Source organism: Glycine soja, unplaced genomic scaffold (genome assembly GCF_004193775.1).
Source record: "Glycine soja cultivar W05 unplaced genomic scaffold, ASM419377v2 tig00105553_1_pilon, whole genome shotgun sequence".
Taxonomy (NCBI): domain Eukaryota; kingdom Viridiplantae; phylum Streptophyta; class Magnoliopsida; order Fabales; family Fabaceae; genus Glycine; species Glycine soja.
In genome coordinates this window covers 3,163-18,749 of record NW_021144556.1, presented here as the reverse complement: position 1 = coordinate 18,749, position 15,587 = coordinate 3,163, and the positions used below count along the sequence as shown (strand labels likewise).

Below are 15,587 nucleotides of genomic sequence, written 5' to 3'. Positions count from 1 at the left end.
ATTTCATTCGAAATTCTATCATGCTTTAATGAAAATGAAAATCGTTATAGGTGTTATATCAATGAGCTGAGTTGAGATGGTACTTCAATTTATACAGCTCACAGTTTAAAATATACCATATATATACATGCCTCATGTGGCACTATTATTTGATATATAATTGATACATCTCAATAAAAAGGTGTACGATTGGGGTCTTGAATTTTAATATTATGTGTTATTATAGAAAGTAAAAATCATTTAATCCCAACCCGAATTATCAAATTCATGTTCCAAGCTCTTAGTTCCTACCAAAATACTATTATAGCTTTTCCTTGCTGTGAAGCATGTGGGCTGTTATATATATAACAGTCATGATTATTTTTTTTCAGCATGAGAAACCTCTTAATAGTGCCTATATATCGTTGTAATAGCTAGCAGAAGGAAGTGAACATTAATGTAACTGATAAAAAGAAATGCATAGAAATTGGATTTGTTGTCATTACTCAAAAATTGGTAATCTTTACAAGTTGAGAAGATGCCTATAGTGTAAAATGTCTACTAATCTATGTGAGTCTCCCACAGTGAGATTTGTGGTCTCAATTCAAGTGAGAAGTTATATGTTGGAAAACATCTTCACTGCAAGGAATTGTGAGGCCACCCAAGGGATGATCATATCCAAACTCTTCCTCAGCTTGATACAAAAGATCTTGGAATGAAGGCTGATTCAAGTATGATACGGGAACCACAAACCGCTTTTGTTTCTCCCCAACATACACTGCAAGATAGCCCTTTGGAACTTGTACAGATTTTGAAGCTGCTTGGCTAGCCGTGAACGATGCCCGTCGAACAGCAGGTAAACGGAAACCCATTCTATTTTGCTTGATTGAAGGAAGAAGAACAATCTCTAATTTGAAAAGAATGATCCAAAATGTCGAAGCTTGAGGAATGCAATGGCTTGTGTTATTTGTGTTGACTGAAGACCAAGAATTGTGTATATATATAGTTTGTAAGATTCTGTGGAAACCCAATTCCCAGAGAAAGTGACTGTCAATGGATGGAGGGCATACGCATGAGATATCACATGGTGTTGTCTTCGGTCCAACTATGAAGGATAAGTTGTGAAGACTTGCGTAACCCCACCTTATCATACATTAATTGGCCAGCATAAAGCCTCCACATGTAACCAAATGAGACGTGCCTCAGTGAAACGTAACGTCTATTCAAGCATTATTTGGTATTCCATATTTTTGTAAACATGCTCTGGGCATGTTCTGGAAGGTAATTTCTGGCTGATGAATTATAAGGCAGCGGATAGCGAGAGGTCATATATCATTTTAATTATTTCTGATGCCTGACATCTATTTTATTTCACGCGAGAAAGTCCTCCAAGGCAGTCCATATGCCCTTGTCTCCCTGTCTGTCCCATCCAATCAGTCTTGTCTTATAGTCCTCCCACCTCAGTGATTCATGCAGCCAATGATTCCTCTCCAATTATTTCTTCTATATATGTTCATGGATGCAAGCATTTAGGACAACAGAAGTGATTCACATCCTAAAGCATTTGAAGTTCAAAAACTTGCATCTTATTCACAATATTCTCTTCCCAAGTCTCAACTCATACAACAACAATGGGTTTTCGCTTACCTGGCATCAGGAAGACATCAATTGCTGCAAACCAAGCATCTTCCAAATCTGTGGAGGTGCCAAAGGGCTACCTTGTAGTCTATGTTGGAGACAAAATGAGGCGGTTTCTTATCCCCGTATCATACTTGAACCAACCATCCTTTCAAGATTTGTTGAATCAAGCTGAGGAAGAATTCGGGTATGACCATCCAATGGGCGGTCTCACAATACCATGCAAGGAGGATGAGTTCCTAACCGTCACCTCTCACTTGAATGACCTGTAAATCATGCTAATGGATACACGGATAGATTAGATGAGGCAAATTTGTACAGAAGAGGCATTTTCTTTTATTGTTAGGGATTTCTATTTTCTACTGAAGTTGAAACCTGTTTCCTTAATGAGAATTAATGCAGCACAGGACACGTATTGTTTAATCACTTTTTGCCTTTGCCAAATCTTGATATGGTTTAACAGATAACACACAGTATCATTGTCAAATTTAAGTTATTGATATGTATCAGCATGATCAGACTATCGGCTTATAAATATTAGGCATTAATTGCCGTAATTCTGTTGGAGATACAGGGCAACCTTGATAAGGTTGTTAATTACTAAACTGACCTATTGTATTTCAATATTTGTCCATGACCTGAACAAGAAATGCACAACACTTTTTTGTCCTGAAACAGTTTTCGCCACTTGTTGCCACATTCTTCTATAACATGTGCTTCTTTTAGTTCCCTCTTTAAGCACCACAATGTAATTATATATCTTCGGTTGAATTATTACTCCCTCCCACTCTATCATCACTGCAAAATCATTATCGTTGTCCAAAGGTTCATCAACTCTTTCATTTTCCTAAACAAGCAGCCATGGAGTTGTTACTACTATGGTATTGCCATGGAATTATTACTACGTACCATGGTATTGCCCCAAATATCACAGAAATAACAGAACAGATCGCCAACTTTTGGTGGACATAAAGTAAGAACTCCGATCCACACAGTTTCGAACTATTCTTCTTGCACGGTATGGTCATATATAATTTCATTTTATCTGGTAGACCGAAGTTATGTAAAAAGCATTGGTTCCTCCACTTCTCCCTATATAGGGTTAGTGAAAATGGGCCATACCGTTCGTGAATATCATACAAGAGAAAGTTTTTGTCACCAGAGTCGGCCATGTCTATTCAAGGAAGAAAATAAACCTCGGTGTTACGTCCAATTGTATTTTGCACCTGCTTCGGCAGGGAAGGTACCTCGTGTGCTTCGGACCTTGCAGCTCAAAATTTTAATTTGATAAAAATAATTATTATTAGAATACATTTTAACTTTTTCTGCCAAATTATTTTAACTATCCTTGGTCCGAGGGAAAATACTTCTGCTATACCCTTCCTGGAAATCATTTTTGTACCATTACTGATTTGAAATTTATCAACTTCTAACAGAATATTGATACCTGGCTCATACAGAGAGAAGGGAAGATTGAAACAAATAAACATAAAGTATAGAGATCGAAGCTGCTTGAGTTGCTCAATTCATTGCAATTAATCAATAGAATAACATATTATGTTTGTATTTCCTCTCTCTTGAGAAAGGGGGATCTGTACACTTAGAGAACACGCCTATTATACAAAATGTCTCCTCTAATCTACGTCAGTCTCCTATACTGTGACATTTCTGCTCAATTCAAGCAAGAAGTTATACATTGGAAGACATCTTCACTGCAAGGAATTGTGAGGCCACCCATGGGATGATCATATCCAAACTCTTCCTCAGCTTGACTCAACAAGTCCTGGAATGAAGGTTGGTTCAAGTATGATACGGGAATCACAAACCGCTTCAATTTCTCTCCGACATAGACTGCAAGATAGCCTTTTGGTGCGTCCGCCGCTTTTGATGCCTTTCTGATGCCAGGTAAACGAAATCCCATTGTTGTATTGATCTGAGAAGAGAATGGTTGAAGAGAAGTGTTGAGAATTTTGAATTTCAAACACTTTATGATGTGAATGATTTGTGTTGGTCCTCAATGCTTGCGGCCATGAATATTTATATAGACATAAGGATATGCATGGAACCATTAGTTGGGCACTTAAATTATTGGTGATGCAGGGACATCAGATAGGAGTCATGGGACCAAATGAGAGACATGGCATATGGGGTGTTGTCTTAGAGGACTTTCTTAAGAATCAACGTAACAAGTGATTGTAGATAACATGAGTCCCACCTTCATTTGATCTTGTTGACAGAAGCTTATTCAGCGTGGTGGGGGCCAGAAATTTCATTTATGCAAATTTCATGCAGTACTGCTACTTAGAATTTGACGTACAGCAAAACAATGTGGTTCAGGATGCCTGGTGATACGATCATGCACTCAGTGTTAGTTGTCATCTTATCTACACTGTTTCAGAGCTATCAATTCCGATAGGACAGCTCCATATGCCCTTGTTTTTTCCAAAAGTTGTTTTGACGTGTGTAACACCACCTTATCAAACAATGGCCAACATAAAGCCTCCACTTGTAACCAAATGAGACGTGCCTAAGTGTATCCTCCCATTTTTTAGTGCATTATTCGGTATTCCATACTTTTGCAGGCATGCTTTGGACATGTTTTCTTCATGTTATGCTGGAGTACAACTGGAAGGTATTTTCTGACTGATGAATTATAAGGCAACACAGATAGATAGCAAGAGATCATAGACCATTATATTTCTGAGGTTTGACATTATACATCTGTTTTATTTCAAGCGGATTCACACCAGAAAATTAGATAGGATTATCTTAGCTACTATAACATGCAACGTTAATTCTTGATAAAGTCCTCCAAGGCAACACCATATGCCCCTGTCTCCTGTCGGTCCCATCACTTATCTCATTGCCTTCCCCCCACAATAATTCATGTAGCCAACTGTTTGTTACAAATTCTTTCATCTATATATATTCATGGTTGCAAGGTTTTAGCACAACCAAAATCATTGACATCCTAAAGCATTCGTAGTTCAAAAATTCCATCTTCAATTTACAAGTCTTTTTGGACACTCTGTCCCTAATTTCAACACATACAACAATGGGTTTTCGTTTGCCTGGTATCAGAAAGGCATCATTTTCTGCAAACCAAGCATCTTCGAAAGCCGTGGATGTGGAAAAGGGCTACCTTGCAGTCTATGTCGGAGAGAAAATGAGGCGGTTTGTGATCCCCGTATCTTACTTGAACAAACCCTCATTCCAGGACTTGTTAAGTCAGGCTGAGGAAGAGTTTGGATATCATCATCCCAACGGTGGCCTCACAATTCCTTGCAGTGAAGATGTCTTCCAACATATAACTTCTTTCTTGAATTAATAAATGTCAATTTTTTTTGGAGGCTGCATAGATTAGCGAAGACATTTTGTACAATAGGCGTCTTCTCAACTTGTAAAGATCTCCCTTTTGGAGAAAGAGGGAAAAGAAAGATTATAGAATGACAAAAGTCAGTATTTCATTATTTTTTTGGTGTAATGACAATGAATTCAACTACTCAAAGCAACTCCTCTGTGTTTTCTGTTATTTTTTTACAATGTTCACTTCACCCTGTATGATCAAGGTTGGTTTCTGTAAAAAAAAAAAAAAATACTTTAATTTGTTCCGTTAAATTTTACAACGGAAATATAACACATGATTCCTAGCAAGGGTAGAGCAAAAATAATTTTACCTAGGACCATATATGAGAAAGATAAATTAATTTGGGAAAAGTCAAAATATATTTCATTAAAATTTTGGTGCCAAGGCAGGTGTAAAATAACAATGGGCTTAACATCGAGGGTTGCAATTATGACGGACAAACAATAATATCATAATTATAGCATCCCAAAATACTTTATGCAGCTTGACTTTGAAATCGGTGATCCAAATTCTCAATTTAAATTTAACAAACAGAAATAAGTTGGAAAGGGAAAAATTATTGGCCATGCATAATAGACTGCTGTTTACTATTCATTAAAATTGAATGGATTAGAGTTCCTATTTTGGGGCAATATCACAGTACTGACAATCCATGCTTTCCTGCCCAAGTAACAACTAATAATCAATCTTGTTTAGGAAAATAGAAGAATGAATGACCCTTGGAAAATGATAATGCTTTTGGGGTGATGATAGAACGGAAGGGAGTACTAAATTAACTCAAGATACACAATTACTTTGTGTTGCTTAAACCAGGAACTGAATGAGCCACATATTAAATAGAAAATAAAGCAACAGGCTAGCGGCAAAAACTGTTTCAGGAAAACTAATGCGTTGTGCGTTCCTTGTTCAGATCACGGACATATATTGAAAAATAAGCAAGGGAAGCATTAATTAACAGCCCTTATCCAGGTTGGTCAATATCTCCAACATGATTACTGTGCTTAATTCCCAATATTAATTAGCTGATAGCCTATTGCTGACATATATCAAGTTAAATATGATAATGTTACGGTTCAATATATAATTGAGATTTGGAAAAAGAAAAAAGTGCTTAAAGAATGTCTTTTGTTGCATTCTCATTCAGGCAACAGGTTTTAAATTCTGTACAAAAAAGAAAATGCCATCTGTACAAATTTGCCTCATCTAATCTATCTCAGTCTCCGTTAGCATGAATTACAGCTCATTCAAGTGAGCGGTAACGTTTAGGAACTCCTCTTCCTTGCATGGTATTGTTAGACCACCCATTGGATGATCGTATCCGAATTCTTCTTCTGCTTGACTGAGTAATTCTTGAAATGAAGGTTCGTTCAAGTATGATACTGGAATTGTGAACCGTCTCATCTTATCTCCAACATAGACTGCAGCATAGCCTTTTGGTACGTCCACCCTCTTGGAGGCTGCTTGGGTTGTATAAAACGAAGTCCGCCTAACAATACCTGCTATGCGAAAACCCATTATTTTCTGTTGCTCCACACAACAAGTATTATACTGATATCAAAGAAGTCGTATGCGGAAGAAATTTTTGAGTTCTGATACTTCAGGAATGGGATGACTTGTGTTGCTTGGAAACCCTAGAAATTGTGTATATATAATGTCTAGGACCTCTGCAATCCAATTGCACAGTGGGCCATGATGGGGTCTACTGAGGGAGAAAGGATCACATGGTATTGTCTCAGAGGTCTCTTTCAAGGAATAGGAAGTTCAATAGGAGTGCATACGTACCTCACCTTCTGAGTTAGTGGCCACCAAATTACCCACCTGACAACCTAATGTTTGTTCAGGCATCGTGGTATGGCTAATCCAATGGTGGATATGCTTAAGACATCTCACATGCTTCTTCAAATGATTGTAAGCTGACAATTATTTTGATAAATATATCTACCATGTGACCGATAGCAACCAGTAAACCTTAAGCCGACCAGATTGACAGCTCTGAATAAGTTTTTGGAAGTAAGAAGAAAACCAATACTGAATACATGATCATAAAGTACTATGAACCACATTTTTTATGTACGAAATATTCTCACCGACAGCAGCCTACAATTTATTTCCACACATTAAGTTTATTGTCTCTGCCCCCTTTAATTAGTAATTGTCAACATGATCCACTTTGATTTTTTTTTCTTCGTATGTGGTTTCTAAAATGTTGGGAAATCTGTTAGCCTTCACTCGATAAGCAGGGATAGTATTATCTTAATTCTTGAGAAAGTCCTCAAGACAACACCATATGCCCTTGTCTCTAAGTTGGTCCCATTTATCTTATCTCATAGCTCTCCTTCACCAATAATTCATACAGCCGATGTTTTCTTACATATGCTTTTCTATATATATATTCATGGCAGCAAGCATTTAGCACCAACACAAATCATTCACATCCCAAAGCATTCAAAATTCTCAACACTTTTCTTAAGAAATTCTCTTCTCAAATCAATACAACAATGGGTTTTCGTTTACCTGGTATCAGAAAGGCATCAAATGCGGTGGATGCGCCAAAAGGCTATCTTGCAGTCTATGTCGGGGAGAAAATGAAGCGGTTTGTGATTCCCGTATCATACATGAACCAACCTTCATTCCAGGACTTGTTGACTCAAGCTGAGGAAGAGTTTGGATATGATCATCCCATGGGTGGCCTCACAATTCCTTGCAGTGAAGAGGTCTTCCAACGTATAACATGTTGCTTGAATTGACAATAAATCTCACACTGTAGGAGACTAACATAGATTAGTGAAGACATTTGGTACAATAGGCGTCTTCTCACCTTGTAAAAATCTCCGTTTCTTGAGCAGGAAGGGGGAAGGACCATTAGAATGACAGATTCATATTTCATGGAGCATGTCTCTGTGTGTTTAAGCAACACGCTGTATCATTGTAGTGACTACCAATACATATTTTTATAGAGAATTGGTTTCTCACTCAGGATCTCTGCCTTTCTACTTTTCTCTTCTTTCTGTTTAGGATTTTACACCTTTAATTAGCTTGTATTTTATAACTCATCAGTCATAACCATGACTCATTTTTCATTGCAAAGTAATTGATTGATAAATGATAACAAGTACAGTGTACAATGTTGTGTTCACGCAGGAGATACAGTGGTATACGCGACCTATATCAGGAATCAATGCTTAAAAAGATACGTATAATTGTATCTAGATTTAAGATTATGCACTAGGGTAAGATGCTTGCACAGCTATGCCACACAGTGCTTCCTCAGAATCCACACCCCTTTGCATCCTAATGTAACCTTCTTCACCCCACTCGGTCCCCGCGAGTTCTTAACCAACCAATATTCAGTCCCATCATCACTAACACCATACCCCACGGCAGTGACACCGTGATCCAACTCAGTTCCACAGGAACCAGTGAAGACACCACTCTTGTAAAACTGAAAGTCAGAGCCACTGGCATCGATAGCTACGGAAACTGGGTTATTGGCCACAGCTTTTTGAAGTATGTGCCTTCTCCTTGTTGGCAGGGACATCATCATACCCAGTAATTAATAGTAGCAGCATTCTTGTCTGCTTCATTTGCATTGCACTTTCCATCAACACCCTTATATAGGGGTAATTGGCTTCAGTGTTGAGTCCATGATTTTGGATGATGAATTTGAAAGCATCATCCGTAAGACCACCCTCACAACCTTGGTCCACACCCTTTGTGTAACAATCAACAAGTTCTGGTTCTCATGACAATAAGATCAATTTTCCAGCTCACAGCGCATGAATTCCTTCAGTTGCTGCAACAGCGGAAAGCGCCCAAAAACATCCTACAATACAAGGTAAATTAGTGGTTAGATGACCATTCAAGTTAATTTGATTTGTGAAACAAATTATCAAGAACTTACCACATTGACCTTGGTCCTTGACGGTGTAACTGCTCCCTTCTGCCTACAATCCACTGTGGATGGTGTTGCAGTCACGTTTTCAAACTTAAAAGTAGTTATGCTTATGATTGAGGAGCACATATGCCCCTTGAATCTATTTCTGGGTGCAAATTGATTAATGCCTCACTTGTAAGGTTTATCGGCGGCATTGTTGCAGGCTTCAATGTAATTTACATTTCCTTAAAAACTTTCCGGAGGATCCTTATACACCTTGCTGTAACGAGTCATCCGTTGCTCATGCCTCTCATACATGGATGCATCTTGGAGAGTGCGACATGTGACTTGAAAAGCCAAGAATGCCATGCAGAGAAGCATTGCAAATGCAATATGGTAGAAATGATTTTTGGCAACCATGCTAGCGTAGTGTGTGTGACAATTAAGGAACAATTATATTACTTGAAGTTTTTGAGTGAAATGTGAGAAAGATGTGTTGTGCCGGTACCCAAGATTATTTGTGGTTTTTATATATAGTAAAAGTTAACGTTGAATGGTAAATTCATCTTCTTGTTTTTCAACTCAAATCTGAAAGATCCTTACTCTAAATGTTGCAATGAGAAATTTTTGAATGTGACTCTTGTACTGAATGCATATGCAGGTGTAGTTACTACGGACAAATTATTTGTCACGCATAACGTAGAGGCACTCATTGGCATACAGTATCATAGTAGTTTTCAAAACCATGCCATGTGTGTATTTGAAATCTTGGAATTATAAAAATTCAAGTTTCAATTTTTTTGTTTCCTATGCGTGCATATATTGCTAAAACATAACTGAATAAAAAATGTTGCATTCTTCTGGCGTCCCAAAACTAAGTTTCAACACGACAATAAATGGAACTTGTTATTGTTCGTTGTTCTAGTATTTTTCTTGTGCAGCAAAGAAAACGGACTTTTAAGCGGATAACTATTCAAATAATAATTATATCTATTACAACCTTACTCAGAATAAGTTACAACTAGACATAGATCCGTGCGATGCACAGGTTTGTAAATAATTTAAAAAATATTTAAATAAATAATTTGATTGATAAATAAAAATTAAAAATATAATTATTAATGATATTTTATATCATTGACAGTTAAATGAGTTAAAAAAATTATCTATAAATTATGATAATTTGATTTATCCATATATTTATAAGGAAATATTTTAAAATTGGAGTATGACCACTCAACTAAAATTGAGTAACGTGAAGGTAAAAGTAAGTGTTATGCATAAATATTATAAGAGTAATATAAGAATAAAGTTAAATGGACATAATAAAGCACATAATGTTAAAAGACATAATGTGAAATATATATAATGAAAGGAAAATAGTCAATCATAATCTTAAAACACATAAATATTATGCTAATAAAACTCCCAAAATTGTTTGTTTAAATAAACTTTTTGTATTTATTTTCTTTTACGAGCGACCTGTTGTTGAATTTTGTTTTCTTTGTTATGCTTCTTTTTAAACTTTGAGATTGAATAAATTTCATTTGATTATGAAGATGCATCTTTTGATTTCGTGCATGCTTGTAGCTTGGAGCTTTTGCTGATGACATATTTTTTTTCCACATTTTTCTTTAATGAACTTTCTTCTTCTTTTGATGATGAAGATGTATCTTTTGACTTGGATAGTTTTAGCTTTGGTCTTTGAGTTGTGCCATCTTCTTTATTTGCCTTTTTTCTTAAATGAGTTTGTGAGATTTCATAAACTTCCTCATCAGATGATAAAGATGTACATTTTGACTTGTTGGAAGAGGCCAAGTTGTGTTGCTACATTTGGACCTAATATTAGAATTTATGAAATTAAGAAGGTGAAATGAAATATGGAGATGAATAAATTAACAAAAATATATAATGACTTTATTTGTTAAAGTTAACGTATTTTAATTCAAGAAAAAGGCGACATTAAAGGTTTGTTATTACATTAGCTAAAATTTCATTTTTGATGATCTACAGTGTTTATACTCACCTTTATTATCATTCAAGTCAATCTCGCCATGGGATAGAAAGTATAGGGATCGATCATACTGTAGATCACGTTATGCATCAAGAAGCCGCAACAAAAGTAGGAGTTATAGCATAAGCAATAGTTACAGTAAGAGCTTGAGCCAAAGTCCAGGCTACTCTAGGTGATTAACTTGATAACCATGGTGGTGGATGCGCTGGAAAATGCTTTAGTTTTCATATATGTATTTTGTTAGAACAAAAACAAAAAGAAAGGAGAAGGAGCATGGATACTAAGTTACATGCAACATGATCAAACATGGTCTAATGTTATGATAGCATTAATACTAATTATAAATAAAGTGACTGCTTCACACTTTCGAGCATGGTCGTGAAATTTAAGCACCAGGTTAGCAACCCAATTTCGAGCATTCTCACCATTGGGAATTTCCGTATCATGTCTGAGCTGAGAGAGATACCCTTTGCATTGTAGTCTTTTCCTTTCCCGCAGAAACCCAGAGTTGTCTCGATAAAACTACGATTCCGGTTTCGTTAACCATTGGATTGTTGTGAAATTTTGATATGTTGTTTGCGATCCAAGTCCACACACCTCCACTGTTGGGATTTGCAAAGAATTGTCTGTGGAGGGAGAAATATGCATCGCACGAGGCATTACAAAATGGAGGCTTCAATCCCTTCTCTTTCTCTCTAACGTTTGGGAACTCTATCAGAGCAATCAGAGGAAAAATTGAGGAATCTCAGAAAATTGCTAGAGATGCCGCTATCGCTGTCGGAAGACACGTGATCCCGCTTAGAGGTAAGGGATGAGTTATTCACAATTGGGAGTTAGTGAGAACATGTGTAGGGATCCTTAGAGGATTAAATTAGGGTTTTATTTTGGGATATTTTTTAAATTTCAATTTTTCCTTTATGATTATAAATAAAATATTGATGTTTTGATGAGAATTGCTTGATAAATTGTGCTCTTGATATTTGTATATTTTGACCTATGATTTTGATATAATTGTGTAATATTATTTGAGGGGTTTTCGTCCCCAGGTTGTGATAGTCTTTTGTATAAATTGTTATATTGAGGATATGAAATGATGATTCAAATTGTGAGTATGTGGTGAATTGAACATGTGATGAATGATAGAATACATGTATATTGAGATATGTATTGTGTTGTTGATCCCATATGGTTGGAGCATTCTTGCAAAACATTGTGACCCTGACTGGTCTCCCTATGATATTACCTAGTGAGAGTGACTTGACTTGGTAGTGTGTGGTTTGTCTTGTCATGTACTTCTAGGCGCCCGACGAGGTTTTTCATTGACATGGTACCACATTGCATATAGGATTGAGTCTTAGTGTATCTGCTGCATAACGCTTGTGTATTGTTCTATATTGATTGATTTGATGATATTGTGTTTTGAATATTGAGTATGCGAATGTTGTGAAAACGAATGAGACGTGTGGTGAAATAACGTGAGTTATGCTCAAGTAAATGGTATTTTGTTATACGATATTTATACATATATGTTGTTTTATTTTTCTCTATTAGTTAGGAATGTGATAACTCACTCCCTGTGTGTTGTTTGTGTTTGGATCCTGTGATGATCTTGAACCTTGTGTTCGGGGGAGCAGATGGCTAGGTGAAGTGATTTAAGGAACCTTGTGCTGAAGGACGTCGTCACACAGTGCTCTGATGGGATGTGACATTAGGATATAGGTTCTATATTAATTGTATGAAGCTTAGACGACCTTGTTTGAGCCGAGATGACTTTATTATTTATTTGGACAAGTTTGAATATGATGTAGAAGAAAGTGAATGTGAGCCTTTTACCCCTTTGAAAGGCTTGTATTTAAAAATGTTTTAAAAATACTTTTAATCAGTATTTGAATTTTTATTCCTTTATTAGTATATATGTGAGGGGTAGAGGGTGTCACAATTTTCATATATGTATTTTGTTAGAACAAAAACAAAAAGAAAAGAGAAGGAGCATGGATACTAAGTTGCATACAACATGATCAAACATGGTCTAATGTTATGATAGCATTAATACTAATTATAAACAAAGTGACTACTACACACTTTCGTTACATACTAATCAATTATAGTACATGCTTCAGTCCAAAGTAAATTATAGACAAGGTTACGAAATAATCATAAGTTCACCTTTGACATAGCATATATTCCTAAAGTTACAAAATAATCATAAATTCACGTTTGACATAGAATAGTGGAAGACCAATAGGCCAAAGTTGTGAGATTTCATAAACATCCTCATTAGATGAGTTTCTGAGATTTCATAAACTTCCTCGTCAGATGATAAAGATGTACCTTTTGACTTGGTGGAAGAGGCGAAGTTGTGTTGCTACATTTGGACCTATTATTAGAATTTATGAAATTAAAAAGGTGAAATGAAATATGGAGATAAGTAAATTAACAAAAATATATAATGACTTTATTTGTTAAAATTAACGTATTTTAATCCAAGACAAAGGCGACATTACAGGTTTGTTATTACATTAGCTAAAATCTCATTTTTGATAATCTAGAGTGTTTATACTCACCTTTATTATCATTCAAGTCAATCTCGCCATGGGATAGAAAGTATAGGGATCGATCATACTTTAGATCACCTTATGCATCAAGAAGCCACAACAGAAGTAGGAGTTATAGCATAAGCACGAGTTGTAGCATAAGCAAGAGTTATAGTAGGAGCTTGAGCCAAAGTCCAGGTCACTCTAGGTGATTAACTTGATAACCATGATGGTGGATGCGCTGGAAAATGCTTTAATTTTCATATATGTATTTTGTTAGAACAAAAACCAAAAGAAAAGAGAAGGAGCATGGATACTAAGTTGCATAAAACATTATCAAACATGGTCTAATGTTATGATAGCATTAAGACTAATTATAAACAAAGTGACTGCTACACACTTTTGTTACATACTAATCAATTATAGTACATGCTTGAGTCCAACGTAAATTATAGACAAGGTTACAAAATAATCATAAATTCACTTTTAACATAGCATATATTGCTAAAGTTACAAAATAATCATCAATTCACATTTCACATAGAGTAGTGGAAGACCAATTAATAGGCCAAACCAACAGCTGAATATCAGCCACTCATGAAGTATCATATCCCAAAATATTAAAATTAAATCATATTAGCAAGCACACCCATGATATTGTATATTCATTTAAAAGTAACATTTATGCAAGTTGTGTCATGCTAATCATGGTTAGGTTGTCATGGTAAAATATAATATAATGCACATTACCTTGCTATGAAAATAGGAGATAAAAAATTGACACTCAACTACTCAGTATAGTTGAATAATTTATTTGTATTGCTCAATGAAAGAATAATTTAGAGCTGTATTAACGAAAATATGAAGATAAATAAATTAACAAAAATATATAATGACTTTATTTGTTAAAATTAGCGTATTTTAAGTTTATGGGTGATACACGTTCAAATGTTGATCTGATGGCTTTGAGTTATGCATCTGATACAATTTTTTTCTTTTCAATTTCTTGAATATCATCTATCCTAAACGAGAACATGTATGCACATGCCTCTTTCAAGTAGTCATGTCATCACTAAATAACTTTTAATCATAATCATCAATACGGTGTGATTATATGACCAAGATTTGTAGCTCCCATATTCTTAAAGTATTGACCGATAGATTATTATATTGATTGACCATTGCAACTACTAAATCTACTGATTCCTTAACCGATATACCAACACATTAATTTCATTCGAAATTCTATCATGCTTTAATGAAAATGAAAATCGTTATAGGTGTTATATCAATGAGCTGAGTTGAGATGGTACTTCAATTTATACAGCTCACAGTTTAAAATATACCATATATATACATGCCTCATGTGGCACTATTATTTGATATATAATTGATACATCTCAATAAAAAGGTGTACGATTGGGGTCTTGAATTTTAATATTATGTGTTATTATAGAAAGTAAAAATCATTTAATCCCAACCCGAATTATCAAATTCATGTTCCAAGCTCTTAGTTCCTACCAAAATACTATTATAGCTTTTCCTTGCTGTGAAGCATGTGGCTGTTATATATATAACAGTCATGATTATTTTTTTTCAGCATGAGAAACCTCTTAATAGTGCCTATATATCGTTGTAATAGCTAGCAGAAGGAAGTGAACATTAATGTAACTGATAAAAAGAAATGCATAGAAATTGGATTTGTTGTCATTACTCAAAAATTGGTAATCTTTACAAGTTGAGAAGATGCCTATAGTGTAAAATGTCTACTAATCTATGTGAGTCTCCCACAGTGAGATTTGTGGTCTCAATTCAAGTGAGAAGTTATATGTTGGAAAACATCTTCACTGCAAGGAATTGTGAGGCCACCCAAGGGATGATCATATCCAAACTCTTCCTCAGCTTGATACAAAAGATCTTGGAATGAAGGCTGATTCAAGTATGATACGGGAACCACAAACCGCTTTTGTTTCTCCCCAACATACACTGCAAGATAGCCCTTTGGAACTTGTACAGATTTTGAAGCTGCTTGGCTAGCCGTGAACGATGCCCGTCGAACAGCAGGTAAACGGAAACCCATTCTATTTTGCTTGATTGAAGGAAGAAGAACAATCTCTAATTTGAAAAGAATGATCCAAAATGTCGAAGCTTGAGGAATGCAATGGCTTGTGTTATTTGTGT

General features: G+C 35.6%; 3 protein-coding genes and 1 pseudogene across 3 annotated transcripts; 1 reads left to right on the top strand and 3 right to left on the bottom strand.

Moving 5' to 3' along the window:
- Positions 1–1,509: 1,509 nt before the first annotated feature.
- Positions 1,510–2,043, top strand: LOC114404660 (auxin-induced protein X10A). The gene has a single exon (XM_028367527.1). It carries the CDS (start codon positions 1,611–1,613, stop codon positions 1,887–1,889), a length of 279 nt encoding a protein of 92 aa, XP_028223328.1. The 5' UTR covers positions 1,510–1,610; the 3' UTR covers positions 1,890–2,043.
- Positions 2,044–3,113: 1,070 nt separating this feature from the next.
- Positions 3,114–3,652, bottom strand: LOC114404661 (auxin-induced protein 15A). The gene has a single exon (XM_028367528.1). The coding sequence runs from the start codon at positions 3,536–3,538 to the stop codon at positions 3,290–3,292; it is 249 nt and encodes an 82-aa protein (XP_028223329.1). The 5' UTR covers positions 3,539–3,652; the 3' UTR covers positions 3,114–3,289.
- A 2,398-nt stretch (positions 3,653–6,050) lies between these two features.
- LOC114404656 (auxin-induced protein 10A5) lies at positions 6,051–6,616 on the bottom strand. Its single transcript, XM_028367524.1, has one exon. It carries the CDS (start codon positions 6,497–6,499, stop codon positions 6,218–6,220), a length of 282 nt encoding a protein of 93 aa, XP_028223325.1. The 5' UTR covers positions 6,500–6,616; the 3' UTR covers positions 6,051–6,217.
- A 1,441-nt stretch (positions 6,617–8,057) lies between these two features.
- On the bottom strand, positions 8,058–9,278 carry LOC114404664 (annotated as a pseudogene).
- Positions 9,279–15,587: the final 6,309 nt, after the last annotated feature.